The sequence below is a fragment of the Theropithecus gelada genome, chromosome 7b (assembly GCF_003255815.1).
Source record: "Theropithecus gelada isolate Dixy chromosome 7b, Tgel_1.0, whole genome shotgun sequence".
In the NCBI taxonomy this organism is placed as follows: Eukaryota; Metazoa; Chordata; class Mammalia; order Primates; family Cercopithecidae; genus Theropithecus; species Theropithecus gelada.
In genome coordinates this window covers 78750365-78768861 of record NC_037675.1, presented here as the reverse complement: position 1 = coordinate 78768861, position 18497 = coordinate 78750365, and the positions used below count along the sequence as shown (strand labels likewise).

General features: G+C 41.6%; 1 protein-coding gene across 2 annotated transcripts in view; it reads left to right on the top strand.

The window, feature by feature from the left end:
- NOXRED1 (NADP dependent oxidoreductase domain containing 1) overlaps positions 1–18497 on the top strand; it is a 32295-nt gene that overhangs the window by 12710 nt on the left and 1088 nt on the right. For both annotated transcript variants that reach the window (XM_025392632.1, XM_025392634.1), the window contains 3 exons: positions 5996–6176; positions 6765–6916; positions 7519–7741. In XM_025392632.1, coding sequence (XP_025248417.1) covers positions 5996–6176; positions 6765–6916; positions 7519–7741 — 556 coding nt within the window. The remainder of the gene's footprint in view (positions 1–5995; positions 6177–6764; positions 6917–7518; positions 7742–18497) is intronic.

Sequence of the window (18497 nt, the reverse complement as noted above, 5' to 3'; positions counted from 1 at the left end):
ATCCCAGCACTTTGGGAGGCCGAGGTGCGTAGATGACGAGGTCAAGAGTTTGAGACCATCTTGGCCAACATGGTAAAACCCTGTCTTTACTAGAAATACAAAAATTATCTGGGCGGGGTGGCGCGTGCCTGTAGTCCCAGCTGCTCAGGAGGCTGAGGCAGGAGAATCGCTTGAAGCCAGGAGGCAGAGGTTGCAGTGAGCTGAGATCACGCCACTGCACTCCAGCCTGGCGACAGAGTGAGACTCCGTCTCAAAAAAAAAAAAAAAAAAGTTTTGTAATGATTCCATTTATGGTGATAGAAATCAGAACAATGATTTCTTCTGGGGAGATGGACTGAGAAAGTCCCAAAGGAACTTTTTCTGGGGAGATGAAAATGTTCTATATCTTGAGAGAGGTATGGGTTAAATGGGTGTATGCTTTTGTCAAAACTGATCAAACTATATACTTCATATCTGTGTGTTGCATTATTTGTAAATTATACTTCAATAATAAAAAATGTAAAATAATATGCATATTATAGAAAATTTGTCTATAAGGAAGGGTACAACTACCTATAATCTACTCAGGTTATCATTTCCTTCCCATGTTTTCTTTTCTCTATATCAGTAATTGACACTATATATAGTTGTTTGTATTCTGCTTGTTTTACATAATGTATCATGAGCATATTCTCATATTGTTTTAACATTTTTTGAAATAATGATTTGCCCACGTCTGTAAGCCCAGCACTCTGGGAGGCCGAGGTGGGCAGATCACCTGAGGTCAGGAGTTTGAGACCAGCCTGGCTAACATGTTGAAACCCAGTCTCTACTAAAAATACAAAAATTAGCCAGGTGTTATGGTGGGTGCCTTTAGTCTCAGCTACTCAGGAGGCTGAACCCAGGAGGCGGAGGTTGCAGTGAGCTGAGATCGCGTCATTGCACTCCAGCCTGGGCGACAGAGTGAGACTCTGTCTCAATCAATCAATCAATAAGAAATAATGATTTTAAGCCCCTCCACTTTCCCACAGTAGAAGGTTACCCCAGCAGGCTTTGAGCACACTCCCTTGCTTCTCCCTAGCAGGGTGTGCTTGCTGTATCTGGTGTTTAGATGCACAGACTTTGTAGTTGTGCCCAGCAGTGGCTGAGACCACCAGACACCCTACACCATTCTTCCTTGCTCTGTTTTCATCTCAGGATTTAAAATGTTAATTATATTAGTAAGAAATTAATGTAAAAAAAAAAGATTTTAAGGTTGTGTAGTATCCCAAAGTATGGATGTACTATAATTTATGTTAACTGTACCTTATTTAGTTGAACTTCCTTGTACATAATTTTCCAAATAAAGTTATTAGGTCAAAGAATTGGTACAGCTTTATTAATTTTTTTTTTTTTTTTTTTTTTTTTTTTTTTGAGACTGAGTCTCGCTCTGCCACCAAGGCTGGAGTGCAGATTGTGGAGAGCACAGTCTTAGCTCACTGCAACCTCTGCCTCCCAGGTTCAAGCAATTCTCTTGCCTCAGCCTCCCCAGTAGCTGGAATTACAGGCATACACCACCATGACTAGCTAAATTTTTTTTTGTATTCTTAGTAGAGACAGGGTTTCACCATGTTAGCCAGGCTGGTCTGGAACTCCTGACCTCAGGTGCTCTGCCCACCTCGGTCTCCCAAAATGCTGGGATTACAGGCGTGAGCCACCGCGCCCGGCCCTAAAATATTTCTATACAATAAATGGCACACAGTTAAAAGTGTACAATTTGATGTTTTGGCACGTATACTCCTGTGAAACCATCACAAGGTAATGAACGTATCCCATCACCCCTAAAAGTTGCCCCTTGTCTTTGGTAATCCCTTTCTGTCCACTTCCCTGTAGCTCTCCACCCAGGAAACCAACAATCTGATTTCTGTCACCATAGATTACTTTGCATTTTCTAGAGTTTCATATAAATGGAATCATACAGTTTATAGTGTTTTTTTAGTCTAACTTCTTTCACACTGCATAATTTGTTTGAAATATATCTAAGGTTTTTTTTTTTTTTTTTAGACAGAGTCTCACTCTTGTCACCCAGGCTGGAGTGCAGCGGCACAATCTCGGCTCACTGCAACCTCCGCCTCCCAGGTTCAAGCGATTCTCCTGCCCCAGCCTCCCAAGTTGTTGGGATTACAGGCACGTACCACCATGCCCAGCTAATTTTTTGTATTTTTAATAGAGACGGGGTTTCATCATGTTGGCCAGGTTTGGTTTCCAACTCCTGACCTCAAGTGATCCTCCCACCTCAGCCTCCCAAAGTGCTGGGATTACAGGTGTGAGCCACCATGCCCAGCTGAAATATATCCAAGTTTTTTTATGTATCAATATCCTTTTTTATTTCTGAGTAGTATTTCCTTGCATGATTATTCCACAGTTTATTCATTTGGTTTTCTTAAGCTGTTTCCAGTTTCAGCTATTACAAATAAAGCTGCCATGAATACGTGTATATGAGTGTTCATGTGGGCAACTACTTTCATTTTTCTTGGGTAAATACCAGGCAGTGAAATGGCTGGGTCATGTGGTAGGTATCTGTAATTTTTAAAGAAACTTCTAATGTATTTTTTCAAATTGACCTCCCAAAAGGTTTTCAGGTATACTTTTTTACCAACATTGCATAAGAATACCCATTTCACTACACCCTGGTCAGTGCTGAGATCATTTTTAACATCACCATTTTAATATGCTTTACATTATTTTCTTGTTTTAATATGTCTTTCATTAATCACTAGAAGAGTTTTATTTTCTTAGGTTTTATTACTATGTCATATTTTCTTGAGGTGCTTTTGACCATATTTTCTGTTGAAGTACCCATATTTTTCTTACTTTATTTATGTATTTATGTATTTATTTATTTTGAGACACAGTCTCACTTTGTCACCCAGGCTGGAGTATAGTGGCATGATCCCGGCTCACTACAACCTCCCTGCCTCCCAAGCTCAAGTGATTCTCATGCCTCAGCCCCTCACGTACCTGGGATTACAGGCACACACCACCATGCTCAGCTAATTTTTGTATACTATTTTAGTAGAGATGGGGTTTTGCCATGTTGGCCAGGCTGGTCTCAAACTCCTGGCCTCAAGTGATCCACTCGCCTTAGCCTCCCAAAGTACTGGGGTATAGGTGTGAGCCACCATGCCAAGGTTTATTTTTCTTATTGATTTGTAATGTTTTTTTCTTTTTTGGTTTTATAAATAGAGACAGGGTATCACTGTAATGCTGAAGCTAGTCTTAAACTGCTAGGCTCAACCAGTCTCCCCTGCCTCACCCTCTGAAAGTGCTGGTATTACAGGAGTGAGGCCACCACACCTGGCCATTTTTTTTTTTTTTTCCTATATTCCTAAGGAAACCAGAAAAAAATCTTACCAACTGGGCATGGTGGCTCACACTGGTAATCCCAGCACTTTGAGAGGCTGAGTCAGGTGGATCACTTGAGGCCAGGAGTTTGAGACCAGCCTGGCCAACATGACGAAACCCCATCTCTTCTAAAAATACAAAAATTACCCGGGCATGATGGCACATACTTTCAAATCCCAGCTACAGGGGAGGAATGAGAATTGCTTGAACCCAGGAGGCAGAGGTTGCAACGAGCCAAAATCGCACCATGCACTCCACCCTGGATGACAGCAAGACTCTGCCTCAAAAAAAAAAAACAAAAAAAAAACAAAAAATCTTACCAGTCAAGGTATATTTATCCCATCAATAGGACTAATATATGTGATATTTCAACAAAGTACATATATTCTTTGCAAAGCAATGTATTTATTAGACTAAAATTATAGTTGTGAAATGTCAGTGTGTGTTGTGTAAGGAAACAAGAATTCAAAATGCTCATCATCAGCTTCTATGCACATGAAAAGAATGAGAACAACACATGAGAGAATGATAGATATGCCTGTTTTGTAAACTTTGTCCTGTTGTATTAGTCTGTTTTCACACTGCTATAAAGATACTGTCTGAGACTGGGTAATTTATAAACAAAAGAGGTTTAATTGACTCACAGTTCTGCATGGCTGTGGAGGCCTCAGGAAACTTACAATCATGGTGGAAGGTGAAGGAGAAGCAAGTACCTTCTTCACAAGGCGGGAGGAGAGAGCACACAGGGGAAACTGCCATGTTTAAACCATTAGCTCTCGTGAGAATTCCCTCCCTATCATGAGAACAGCATGGTGGAAACTGCCTCCATGATCCAATCACCTCACACCAGGTCCCTCCCTCGACACATGGGGATTACAATTCCAAGATAAGATTTGGGTGGGGGCACAGAGCCAAACCAAATCATCTTTCTTCCAGGTTTATCAGTATCTAGATAACCGCAGCATTACATTTGCCATGTACTCTCAGTGGTTAACATAAGAAGTCACTCGCCAATGTCTGTTATATTCTGTTTTCCAATGACATTTATGACATATCACCAGATGTGAATGTACACTTTAGGTTTATACTTTTGAAAATCCATATTGCCTCATGCCCATAATCCCAGCAATTTGGGAGGCTAAGGCAGGGGGATCGCTTGAAGCCAGAAGTTGGAAACCAGCCTGGATAACATAGTGAGATCCCGTCTCCAGCTTAAAAAAAAAAAAAAAAAAAAAAAGAACTACCAGTAAGTGTTTTTATGCAACTACATGAGTTGCCAGTCTTTCTTCATTTATAAATATGCTAATAAAATTAATTTGTATATACTTTACAGAAACTGTTAAATATTTGCAAACTCCTCTCAGCCTCTGATTTATACCTTCCACTCTCCTAGTCTTTTCCACCACCTCAAGCCAGCAGCTCTGTAACTTTGGAAAAGTCACATGATTTCTTGAATCCTCAGTCTCCTCATCTGTAAAATGAGACTGCTACTCATTTCTGCTTCATAAGGTCCTTGTGGGGGTTACACCTTAGACACTGTAAAGTACTTTGTATATTATCTGACACATGGTTATCCTGCAGTACATTGGAGTAAAAGGCTTCTCTGAGATTTTTTTTTCTTCCTAAGAAAAAAAAGTCTGGGCAGCACATGGTGGCTTATGCCTGTAATCCCAGAACTTTGGGAGGTGGAGGTGGGAGGATCATTTGAGTCCTGGGGTTTGAGGCCAGCCTAGGCAACATAGTGAGACCTTGTCTCTACACAAAATAAAAAAATTAGCTGGGCATGGTCACACTCACCAGTGGTCCCAGCTACTTGGGAGGCTGAGGTGGGAGGATCCCTTGAGCTCAGGAAGTTGAGGCTATAGTAAGCCGTAATCACACCACAGGTGACAGAGCAAGACCCTGTCTTAAAAAAAAAATCGGGGCCGGGCGCGGTGGCTCACGCCTGTAATCCCAGCACTTTGGGAGGCCGAGGCGGGCGGATCACAAGGTCAGGAGATCGAGACCACGGTGAAACCCCGTCTCTACTAAAAATACAAAAAATTAGCCGGGCGCGGTTGTGGGCGCCTGTAGTCCCAGCTACTCGGGAGGCTGAGGCAGGAGAATGGCGTGAACCCGGGAGGCGGAGCTTGCAGTGAGCCGAGATCGCACCACTGCACTCCAGCCTGGGCGACAGAGCGAGACTCCGTCTCAAAAAAAAAAAAAAATCAGAAATATTCTAGCACTTGATCTAAAAGTAAGACAAAGATGAATTGTAGGCCAGGTGTGGTGGCTCACACCTGTAATCCCGGCACTTTGGGCAGCCGAGATGGGCGGATCATCTGAGGATGGGAGTTCGAGACCAGCCTGGCCAACATAGTGAAACCCCAGCTCTACTAAAAATACAAAAATTAACTGGGCGTGGTGGCACGTGCCTGTAGTCTCAGCTACTACTGCTGCTTTAGTACTAGAGTTAGGGCATTGCTGCATGGCTTTTAGAAGTCCTGTAGGAAGGAATATCTTCTGATTTATGGAGCAACAAGACTTGGGTTGATTTACTGAGCTAAAATAATGATCACCCTCTCCCCATAGTTGATGTTCAGGTCAAACTCCTTAGTACTGTGCTCTTTCTGTCTTCCTTTTTCCCTCCCAGGTGAGCTCCAGAAGCTGGGAATCAAATGCTTTTACCATAACGCTGATCTGGTGAGTTGGGCCGACGTGATATTCCTCTGCTGCTTGCCATCTCAGCTGCCTAATATCTGCGTAGAAATTCACACCAGCCTTGAGAAGACCAGCATTGTGTACAGCTTTGTAGCTGCCGTCCCACTACCCAGGTATCTTGTTAGGGTGAGAACGGAACTGGCACAACTGTTCTGTCTCCCTATCTCTGACTTCTGCCTCCCACCTCCACTGTAGCCCCTACCTCTTAGAGCTGGTCATTTCCAGTAATAAGGGGGAAGCAACTTTATCTGTAGAAGAACATAGTTAGCCAATCTTCTTTGTAACTTCCCTGCTTACCCACAAATAGTACCCACAAACCATTTTTGTTGCTGTACAAAGGTTTACAATTGCAATAGAACATTTATTCCCATTACTTGAACACTGAAGTATTCTCCTTATGCATCAGTGAGAAGAGAAATCATCAGTCAATAACATGAAAAGTTACTGAAAGTATGTGTCAAGTATTATTTCTGCACACTTAGTTTCTAGCCCAGTGCCTGGCACATAACATTCAATAAGTAAGGATTTGTTAGGTGGATGAATAGTCCAATTAATTAGTGTTCTCAGCACAGACCCAGACCCGCATTTATCTCTGAGCTGTGTGGGGGAGTCTGTTTATGGGTTGGATGTAAACACAGTGGGTTATGTGGTCATTTATTCCAGTCCTGGCATTGCACTCCCTGTCTTGGCTTTACTTCCAGGCTGAAACTACTGTTGAACCACACCAATATCTTGCGGCCTCAGTATCAGTATGGTGAAGATTCTGTCAGCATCTGGGGGGCCAATAAGAAAGTCATAGCTGCTCTCCAAGATCCTACGATTCTTCAAGCTACCTGTCCCTACAGTCCTGCTGGTCATGGCTCAACATATTTCTGGCATTCTTTTGAAAATTACTTTCCTTTTGGCCCATTGCTGTCTTATTAAATCTCTCTCTCTCTCTCTCTGTGTGTGTGTGTGTGTGTGTGTGTGTGTGTGTGTGTGTGTGTGTAAGGCACAAGGTACTGCAGGAGAGCTACTTAGGAAGAGCTGAGAAGCCTGATCATTTGGACTTGTTAAAGACAAACTAAAAACCAAAAGAGGAGATAGCTTATTTCAATAGGAGGATGTAATGTTGGACTAAAATGGCTTTTCCCTGTTCTAATCTTGCAGTTTTCTCCAGTTCCTTCTCCTTATTAGCAACGACTATTCTAGAGACACTTTTTACCATTAGCAATGTCTACATTAGTTGTATCTGTCCGCCTTTGAGATGGTCAACACATGATGTGTTATAAAAGGCACAAGTAGGGCTTATGGCTCAGGAAGGAGTGTTTATCTTGTGGTTCATATTACCAACCTGTCTTGGAAAAAAGGTGGCTATTCAAAAAGGTGGCTATTCACTGTCAGGGGTTTATTCTAGGTTCTCTGCAACCATTTTTGGTGGTGCTAACTGGTATTTACCTTCTCATTGATGTGTAGGGGGAATAATCCTCAAGATCAAGTGGTTGGAGGGAGTGTTTTATGCGGCCCTAAACATATGCACAGCAAGAAACATGGCCCACTCCCAAGTGCTGCAGCTTCTGAGTGAACTCTTTCTCTCCGTGCACTTTGAAGACTGTGGGAAAGACACAGCATCTTGCCCAAAGTTTCAAATAACAGATTTTGTCAGCAAAGCCTATGGCAAGAACTTGTCTCAGGAAAGGTAAGGGCATCAGACAGCTGGCCATTCTCATTTCTCCCAGACTCTGCTTAGTTAATGCTTTTTTCTTTTATCCTTTCATGTTCTCTTTAAACACTGATAAAAATCATACCTTTCTGTAAAGAATTTCAAAGAGTGGAAAAGTAAATGTCGTCCTTTGCCTTCCAAATCCTGTTTCATAGATTTCACCTCTAACAGTTTTTATATTTTTATCTATGCATTTACAAAGATTTCTATTGTTATAATGTATATGCACATCTATTCCTATATATACAGTGTTAGACACATGGGAACTATGTATTCTGCTTTTGTACTTACTGTATCACAGCTACCATTCTATGTTAGTACAATCATAGCTACTTCATTTATGAGCAGCTACCTAGGTGTCCACCAGACACATTTATTTCATTAAATTTATTCACCCTGTCTCACTTGATAGAGATGTAGTTCCTCGTCCTATCCCCAATTTTGCATTACGGGCTACTTTTACTTTTTTTTTTTTTTTTTTTTGAGACAGTCTTGCTCTGTCACCCAGGCTGGAGTGCAGTGGCGCCATCTCAGCTCTCTGCAACCTCTGCCTCCCGAGTTTAAGTGATTCAAGTGCCTCAGCCTCCCGAGTAGTTGGGATTACAGGAGTGTGCCATCACGCCCGGCTAATTTTTGTATTTTTAGTAGAGACAGGGTTTCGCCATGTTGGCCAGGCTGGTCTCCAACTCCTGACCTCAAGTGATCCGCCCGCCTTGGCCTACCAAAGTGCTGGGATTATAGGCGTGAGCCACTGTGCCCAGCCTGCTTTGAACATTCCTGTACTTTGCGCACTTGGACCAGTATTTTGGTGGCATATGTGAAAGAATCTCTGCGTCAAAGGTTATACATATTTATATTTTATATTTGATAGGTATTCCCAAATTGCTTATAAAAAATGTGGTACTTGTTTACATTTCTACCAACAACATATGAGGGTGCCACTTCTCTATTTGATAACTATCAAATAAATATTTTTGATCTTTGATAATCTAATATGCAAAGATTATTGCTCTTATTACTAGTGACTTCCATGTCACTAGATCCACTGGATGCTTTAAACTCTTTTTCTTCCTTAATTATTGAACATGCCATCCTTCTTGAAGCAGTCTCTTCTCTAGGCTGACATGATCCCTCCCATTCTCATTTTCTTCCTGACTCCCCGGCCCCTCCTTTGCTAGCTCCTCCTCTGCCTCACCCTTAAATCTGGGTGTTTTCAGGGCTCTATCCTAGGCCTTTTTCTTTTCATGCTGTACTTCTTTTCATTCTATACTTTGTTCCTGGTGATCTTTTCCACTTTGGGGACTTAGGTTGCCATCTTTACACTGACCATCTCTAGCCTAAATGTCAGTGCTATGCCTAGGTAACTGTGTATTCACCATCTCCACTCAAACTCACCATGTCCAAAAACATACCTGCTCTTATACCTGCTCTTCTAATGTTTCTTACCTAATTATATGCTGCTTCACCAAGTTGTTCAAGTCAGAACCCTAGAAGTAATCCTGGATTCTTCTTCCCCTCTTATCTTTTGTATTCCAATCAATCATCAATGGACAGTTTATTTTCTATGCCTGTGATTCACTTTTGGCTTGGAGATTTTTCTTTTTCATTATCCCAGGGATTCCCCTCACTTTTCTGTTGTATTGGATTTCTTGTTTCCTGTCATGGAAACATCTCTTGTTTCTCTCTCATGAATTACTTCTTAATTTGGGGGAAACATATCCTGCAGTACCTTCCTGAGAAAGGGTGCATTGAAATAATTTTCACACTCTTTGAGATGTTTTTATTCTAAACTCCTATTTTATCGAGAACATAGCCAGGTATAGAATTGTAGGTTGGAAATAATTTTCCCTTAGAATTTTGAGGCATTGCATCTACAGCCATACCACCCTGAACGTGCCTGGTAGCATCTGATCTCGGAAGCTAAGCAGGGTCAGGCCCGGTTAGTACTTGGATGGGGGAATTTTGAAGCATTGTTTCATTGTCTTTCAGCTTCTAGAGTTGCTGCTGAGAGTCACAGTGCCATTCTAATTCTTAATCTTTTGTCTGAAACCTGTTTCTTTCCTTTCTGGAAGCTTATAAGATCTTTTGACCTCAGTATCTTGAAATTTTATGATGTGCCATGATGTAGGTCTATTTTAATTAAATGTTGAGCACTTGGTGGGCCTTTTTTTTCCATTAACTTTTTTGTTTTTATTTTTATTTTTTTGAGACAGGGTCTTACTCTGCTGCCCAGGCTGGAATGCAGTGGTGTGTAATGTTGGCTCACTGCAACCTCCACCTCCTGGGCTCACATGATCTTCCCACCTCAGCCTCCCGAGTAGCTGGGACTACAGGCACACACCACCACGCCTGGCTAATTTTTGTATTTTTAGTGATAAATCTATCAAGTGATATAGTGTCTGGGATTGCCTTCAAAATAATCCAGCAGATGGGGATAAAGGAGTAGAGGTGGGGTTTTGGATGAGACAAGATTAGCTATAAATTGATATTGTTAAATCTGAGTGATAGGCACACAGAGATTTGTTATACTATTTTTTGTTAAATTCTTTTTTACTTAATACTATTCTATGTTTCATTCTATTTTTGTTTTAAAATTTCCATAATAAAAACAAAAAGTTTCCTTCTATTAGTTTGTCAGCCCTAATTTACTCATTCTAATTTTACTCTTCTCAAGTTTTAAGAAAACCTATGTCAAATTTTATCAGTTTCCCTTTTAAGCATTTAATGAGATTTTTGTTTCTCCTCTCCTTTAAGATTGTAATATTTAATTAATGTTGTAAACTATATAGTTTTCCTGTCAAATTTTCCTTGTTTTTTTTTTTTTTTTTTTTCTGAGATGGAGTTTCACTTTTTTTTTTTTTTTTTTTGAGACGGAGTCTCGCTCTGTCACCCAGGCTGGAGTACAGTGGCGCGATCTCCGCTCACTGCAAGCTCCGCCTCCCGGGTTCACGCCATTCTCCTGCCTCAGCCTCCCGAGTAGCTGGGACTACAGGCGCCGCCACCTCGCCCGGCCAATTTTTTTGTATTTTAAGTAGAGACGGGGTTTCACCGTGTTAGCCAGGATGGTCTCGATCTCCTGACCTCGTGATCCGCCCGTCTCAGCCTCCCAAAGTGCTGGGATTACAGGCTTGAGCCACCGCGCCCGGCTGGAGTTTCACTTTTGTTGCCCAAACTGGAGTGCAATGGTGCGATCTTGGCTCACTGCAATCTCTGCCTGCCGGGTTCAAGCGATTCTCCTGCCTCAGGCTCCCGAGTAGGTGGGATTACAGGTGTCCACCACCACACCCAGCTAATTTTTTGTATTTTTAGTAGAAATGGGGTTTCACCATGTTAGCAGGCTAGTCTTGAACTCTTGACTTCAGGTGATGCCTGCCTTGGCCTCCCAAAATACTGGGATTACAGGCGTGAGCCACCATGCCTGGCCTGATGTGTAGCATCTTTTCATATGCTTATTGACCATTTGTATATTGTGTTTGGTGAGGTGTCTGTTAAGGTCTCCAGCCCATTTTTAAATTGGGTTGTGTTCCTATTGTTGAATTTTAAGAATTCTTTGTATGTTTTGGAAAACAGTCCTTTATCTGTCTTCTGCAAATATTTTCTCTAGTCTGTGGCTTGTGTTTTCATTCTCTTGACAGTGTCTTTCACAAAGCAGGGGCTTTTAGTTTTAGTTATTTAATTTAAATTATTTAATTATGTTCAGCTTGTCAATTATTTTTTTCATGGATCATGCCTTTGGTGTTAACAACTATAAAGTCATTGCCAAACCCAAGTTCAGCTAGATTTTTTCCTATGTTATCTTCCAGGAGTTTTATAGTTCTGAATGTGACAAATTTTGACTTAACTTCTGTGAAGGGTGTAAGGTTTGTGTCTAGATTCATTTTTTCTTTTTTGCACGTGGATGTCCAAGTGCTTCAGTACCATTTGTGAAGAGACTGTCTTTTCTCCATTATATTGCTTGTGCTCCTTTGTCAAAGAGCAGTTAACTATATTTATGTGGGTCTATTTCTGGGCTTTCTATTCTGTTCCACTCTATTTGTCTTTCACCAATACCACACTATCTTGATTATTGTAGCTTTAATGTATGTCTTGAAGTTGAGTAGTGTTACTCCTCTGACTTTGTTCTTCCATTTCAATACTGAGTTGGCTATTCTGAGTCTTTTTTGTCATTGAGACAAGGTCTTGCTCTGTTGCCCAGGCTGGGGTGCAGTGGCACAATCATGGCTCACTGTAGCCTCAACCTTCTGGGCTCAAGCAATCCTCCCACTTCAGCTTCCTGAGTAGCTAGAACTACAGAACTACAGGTGCACACCATTTTGCCCAGCTAATTTTTTATATTTTTTTGTAGAGATGGGAGCTTGCTATGTTGCCCAAGCTGGTCTCAAGCTCCTGGCCTCAAGTGATCCTCCTGCCTCAGCCTCCCAAAGTGCTGGAATTACAGGCATAAGCCATCACACCCAGCCTGTTCTGAGTCTTTTGCTCTTCCATTTAAACTTTTTTTTTCTTTTTTTGAGACAGAGTCTCGTTCTGTTGCTCATGCTCCATGCAGTGGCACCATCTTGGCTCACTGCAACCTCTGCTTTCTGGGTTCAAGCAATTCTCCTGCCTCAGCCTCCCTAGTAGCTGGGATTATAGGCACCCGCCACTATGCCCAGCTAATTTTTGTATTTTAGTAGAGATGGGGTTTCACCATGTTGGCCAGGCTGGTCTCGAACTCCTGACCTCAAGTGATCCACCCACCTCAGCCTCCCAAAGTGCTGGGATTACAGTTGTGAGCCACTGCACCTGGCCCCATTTAAACTAGAAAGTCAATTTTTCAATATCCACAAAATAATTTCCTGAGATTTTGATTGGGACTGCATTGAATGTATAATTCAGTTGGGAAGAACTGACATCTTTATAGTATTGAGTCTTCTCCATGAACACGAAATCTCTATATTTATTTCATTGTTTTTTGATTCCTCTCATCAGTTTTGTAGTTTTCCTTATATAGATCTTGTACATATTTTGTTTGATTTATACCTAAGTATTTCATTTTGGGGGGTGCTAATATAAATGGTAATGTGTTTTTAATTTCAAATTCCACTTGTTCATTGCTGGTATATAGAAAAGAGACTTACTTTTGCATATTAATCTTGTATCCTACAACTTTGCAACATACATTTAAACATTTGCCCTATTGTTTCACTAAGCCATTCTAAGGCATAACAGACTGTTCCTGTAAATTGTGTATTCAGTAAAGGGCTTATCAAAAACTCAAAAGAATAAAACCATTTGTCTCTTATCTACCTATGACCTGGAAACCCCAGCCCCACTTAAAGTTGTCCCACCTTTCCAGACCAAACCAATGTACATCTTACATATAGTGATTGATGTCTCCTGTATTCCTAAAATGTATAAAACCATGCCGTGCCCCGACTACCTTGAGTACATGTCATCAGAACCTCCTGAGGCTCTGTCACAGGCACATAGCCACAACCTTGGCAAAATAAACTTTCTAAATTGACTGACACTTGTCTCAGATACTTTCTGGTTTACAGTGTTATCTGTTAGATCAATTAGAAGTAAGAAAAACTAAAGTTATCTTCACTTGTTCCTTCTTCAGTGCTCTGCTTTTCTTTATGTAGATCTGTGTTTCTGACCTATATCATTCTCCTCCTCTCTAAGGAACTTCTTTGAACATTTCTTGCAAGCCAGGTCTACTGGCAACAAATTCCCTCCATTTTTATTTGGTAAAGTCTTTATTTCTCCTTCACTTTTGAAGGATAACTTTGCACAGAGTTCTAGGTTAGTGATTTTTTTTTTTCCTCCTGCACTTTAAATATTTCACTGCACTCTCTCCTTGCTCACATGATTCTCAAAATCAGCTTTCTTCTCTTTGTTTTTCTATGGATACGGTGTTTTTTTCCCTCTGGCTTATCTCAAGATTTTTTATTTTTGTTTTTCAGTAGTCTCAAAATGATATGTTTAGGTATAGTTTTCTGTTTGTTTTTGTTATTTATCCTGCTTGGTGTCTTCTTGAGCTTCCTAGATCTGTGGTTTGGTGTCTGACATTAATTTGAGGGAAATTCTCAGTCACTATTGTTTCAAATATTTCTTGTGTTCCTTTCTCTCCTCCTCCTAGTCTCATTATGTGCATGTTACATCTTTTGTAGTTGTCCCACAGCCCTTGGATATTTTGTTCGATATTTTTCAGTCTTTGTTTTCTTTGCTTTTCAGTTTTGGAGGTTTCTGTTGAAATATCCTCAAATTCAGAGATTATTTCCTCGGCCATGTACAGTCTACTAATAGGGGCCTCAAAGACATTCTTCATGTCTGTCACAGTGTTTTTGATGAGTAGTATTTATTTTTGGTTCTTGGAACTTCCTTCTTTCTGCTTCCGTAGTCTGGCTGTTCTTGCCGTCTACTTTATCCATTAGATCCTTTCACATATTAGTCATATTTCATTTTTTGAGACACGGTTTTGCTCTGTTACCTAGGCCAGAGTGCAGTGGCATGATCACTGCTCACTGCAGCTACAATCTCCCAAGCTCAAGTGATCCTCCCACCTCTCCCGAGTAGCTGAACCACAGGCACATGCCACCATGCCTGGCTAGGTTTTTTATTTGTGGAGACTGGGGTCTCACTTTGTTGCCCAAGCTTGGATTCCTGGGCTTAAGCAATCCTTCCACCTCGGCCTCCCAGATTGCTGGGATTACAGGAGCGAGTCAGCTTGCTTGGTCTTATAGTTATTTTAAATTCCCAGTCTGATCATTCCAATATTCCTCCTATATGTGGTTCTGATGCTTGTTCTACCTTTTCAAAGTGTGGGTTTTGGTGTTTTTTTGTTTTTTGGCTTTTACTATGCCTGTTAACTTTTTCTTGATAGTCAGACATGATGTACCAGGTAAAAAGAACTGGTGTAAATAGGCCTTTTTTTTTTTTTTTTGAGACGGGGGGAGTCTTGCCCTGTCACCCAGGCTCGAGTGCAATGGCGCGATCTCGGCTCACTGCAACCGCCGCCTCCTGAGTTCAAACGATTCTCCTGCCTCACCCTCCTGAGTAGCTGGGATTACAGGTGCATGCCACCACACCCAGTTAATTTTTGTATTTTTAGTAGAGATGGGGTTTCTCCATGTTGGCCAGGCTGGTCTCAAACTCCTGACACTGTGATCTGCCCGCCTCGGCCTCCCAAAATGCTGGGATTACAGGTGTAAGCCATTGCACCTGGCCTGTAAATAGGACTTTAATAATGTAGTAAGGAGTCGAGGAGGGGAGGTGTTCTATAGTCCTATGAGTAGGTCTCAGTCTTTGAGTGAGCCTGTGCTCTGGACACTTCACACGTGTTTCTCAGGGTTTTTTTCCTTCTTCAGTGGAACAGGATGGCTAAAGTGGGCTGGAGTTGAGGAGCCCACTCCTTCCACGTGGAAGGGCAGACCTGACTGGAACTGGCTATTTCTCTTCCCCCAGGTCAGTCAGGCTCAGACAAAACCCCAGAAGGTTTGGCTCTGGTTAAATAGTTTCTCCCAAGGGCAAACCTTGCTAAGATGGCATATTTCAAAATGGTTCCTTTTCCTCTCCCTCTGACGGAAGCACAAGGGGCTTCTTCTCAGATATCACTGAGAACCTGGCTGAACTCCTAGAAGTAAAAATCATGTGTGAGGGTCCCCAGTAACTGGGTCCCCCTGACATTTTTATTCTCAGACTTGTCCACTCTGAACCTCCAGCAACTTGTCAGTTACAGTTCCGGGTTCCCTATCTTGGCACTGGGTTCCCCTAGAGGTTTCAGCCCATGAGCTTCTCCTCTAGCAAGCTAATTCTGAGCATTTGCGTTCTGGTCCCTGCAGTCTTAGGGAGAGTAGTTTGCTCTTGACCCTACCTTTCTTACACATCTAAAAGAGTTATTGATTTTTTAGTTCAGCTTTTTAATTATTGTTAGGATAGAGTGGCAACTTCTAGCTTTTTACATGTTGGACCAGAAACTGGAATTCAAGATTTTTTTTTTTTGAGATGGAGTTGAGCTCTGTCACCCAGGCTGGAGTCAGTGGTGCAGTCTCGGCTAACTGCAACCTCTGCTTCCCAGGTTCAAACGATTCTCCTGCCTCAGCCTCCTGAGTAGCTGGGATTCAGCCAGTAAGCCTGGCTGATTTTATTGTATTTTTAGTAGAGACAGGGTTTCACCATGTTGTCCAGGCTGGTCTTGAACTCCTGACCTCAAATGATCCGCCTGCCTCAGCCTCCGAAGTGCTGGGATTACAGGTGTGAGCCACTGCACCCAGCCAAGATTTTTTTTTTTTTTTTTGAGATAAATACAGAGTCACATGAAATTGTTAAGAAATAATAGTGAAATCCCATGTACCCATTTACCCATTTTCCATCCATGGAAATAGATATTGCAAAACTGTAGCACAATATCACAGCCAGGATATTGACATTGATACAGTTAAGATATAGAACAGTTTCTTTCACTAACAAATTCTTCATGTTGCCTCCTCACAGCTGCAAACCTGGTAACTACTAATATGGTCTTCATTCCTATAATTTTGTCATTTCAAGAATGTTATATAAATGGAATCATATGTATGCCACCTTTTGAGACTGGCTTTTTTCATTCAGCATAAGTCCCTGGAGATTCATCCAAGTTGTTATGTGTATTAATAGTGGCTTTTATGGCTGAATAATATTCCATGGCATGGCTGTATCTCAATTTGTTTAACCATTCACCTGTTGAAGGACATCTGGGTTGATTCCAGTTTTTGGCTATTATGAATAAGGGTGTTATGAACATGCATATACAGGCTTTTGTGTGAACATAAGTGTCCGCTTACCTGGAATGAATGACCAGGAGTGTAATTATTGTCATTTGGTAGTTGCATATTTACTTTTTTAAGACACTGCCAAATTGTTTTTCATAGTAGTACCGGTGTATATTATCACTAGCAATGTATAATCCAGTTTCTTTGCATCCTTACCAGCAACTGGTGTTGTCAATAATTTTTATTTTATGATTACATCTATAGATCAATTTTTGGAAAACTGACATTTTGTTGAGTTTTCCCACGCATTAATATAGTATGTCTCTCTATCTAGATATTCTTTGATTTCATCAGCATTTTATAGTTTTTATTATGCAAGTCTTGTACATGTTTTATTGGATTTACATCTAAGTATATCATTTTTTGGAGTGACAATAAATGAAACAACATTTTCAATTTTGGTGTTCACATGTTTATCACTATTATATATAAATACAATTGATATTTATATGTTTATTTTATATCCTGCAACCTTGCTGAATTCATTAGTTCTAGGAGGTTTTAAAAATAGATTCCTTGGGCTGAGTGCAGTGGCTCATGCCTGTAATCCCAGCACTTTGGGAGGCCAAGGCAGGTGGGTCACCTGAGGTCAGGAGTTCCAGACTAGCCTGACGAACATGGAGAAACCCTGTCTCTATTAAAAATACAAAATTAGCCAGGCGTGGTGATGCATGCCTGTAATCCCAGCTACTTGGGAGGATGAGGCAGAAGAATCACTTGAACCCAGGAGGCGGAGGTTGCGGTGAGCTGAGATCGCACCATTGCACTCCAGCCTGGGCAACAAGAATGAAACTCATCTCAAAAAAAAAAAAAAAAAAAAAGATTCCTTGGAGTTTTCTGCATAGATAATAATGTCATGTATGAATAGAGACAGTTTCATTTCTTCCTTTCCAATGTCCATGCCTTCTAATTTCCTTTTATTGCCTTATTGCATTGCCTAGAACTTCTGTCTAGTACTGTGTTGTATAAGACTGGTAAGAGCAGGTATCTTTGCCTTAGCCTTACTCTTGATCTTTTTTTTTTTTTTTAAGAGACAGGGTCCCACTATGTTGCCCAGGCTGGCCTTGAACTCCTGGGCTCAAGAAATTCTCTTCTCTCAGCCTCCTGAGTAGCTGGGACTACAGGTGCGCACCATCGTGCCTGGCTCTCCTGATCTTTTGAAAAATATCGAAACCCTATGTCTTAAGGCTTTTCTTTTTTTTTTTTTTTTGAGACGGAGTCTCGCTCTGCCGCCCAGGCTGGAGTACAGTGGCTGGATCTCAGCTCACTGCAAGCTCCGCCTCCCGGGTTCACGCCATTCTCCTGCCTCAGCCTCCTGAGTAGCTGGGACTACAGGCGCCCGCCACTGCGCCCGGCTAACTTTTTGTATTTTTAGTAGAGACAGGGTTTCACCGTGATAGCCAGGATGGTCTCGATCTCCTGACCTCGTGATCCGCCCGTCTCGGCATCCCAAAGTGCTGGGATTACAGGCTTGAGCCACCGCGCCCGGCCATCTTAAGGCTTTTTAACTTGAATTACACTATAGACTAATACTTAACGTTGCCCCGTTAAGTATTCATTTGCATATTAACTTTCCTCTCTCTCTGTTTTTTTAGAGATGGGGGTCTCACTCTGTAGCCCAGGCTAGAGTGCAGTGGTGTGATCATAGCTCACTGCAGCCTTGACCTGCTGGGCTCAAGCAATTTCCCACCTCAGCCTCCTGAGTAGCTGGGACTACAGGTGTGTCCCTCCACATCCAGCTAATTTTTTTTTTTTTTTTTTAATTTGTACAGATGGGGTCTCACTGTGTTGTCCAGGCTGGTCTCAAACTCCTGACTTCAAGTGATCCTGCTGCCTTGGCCTCCCAAAGTGCTAGGATTACAGGCATGAGCCACTGCACCCAGCCTACTTTTTAATCTATACAGCTAAAGAGGCTATCTTAAAGCAATAAGACTTCTTCC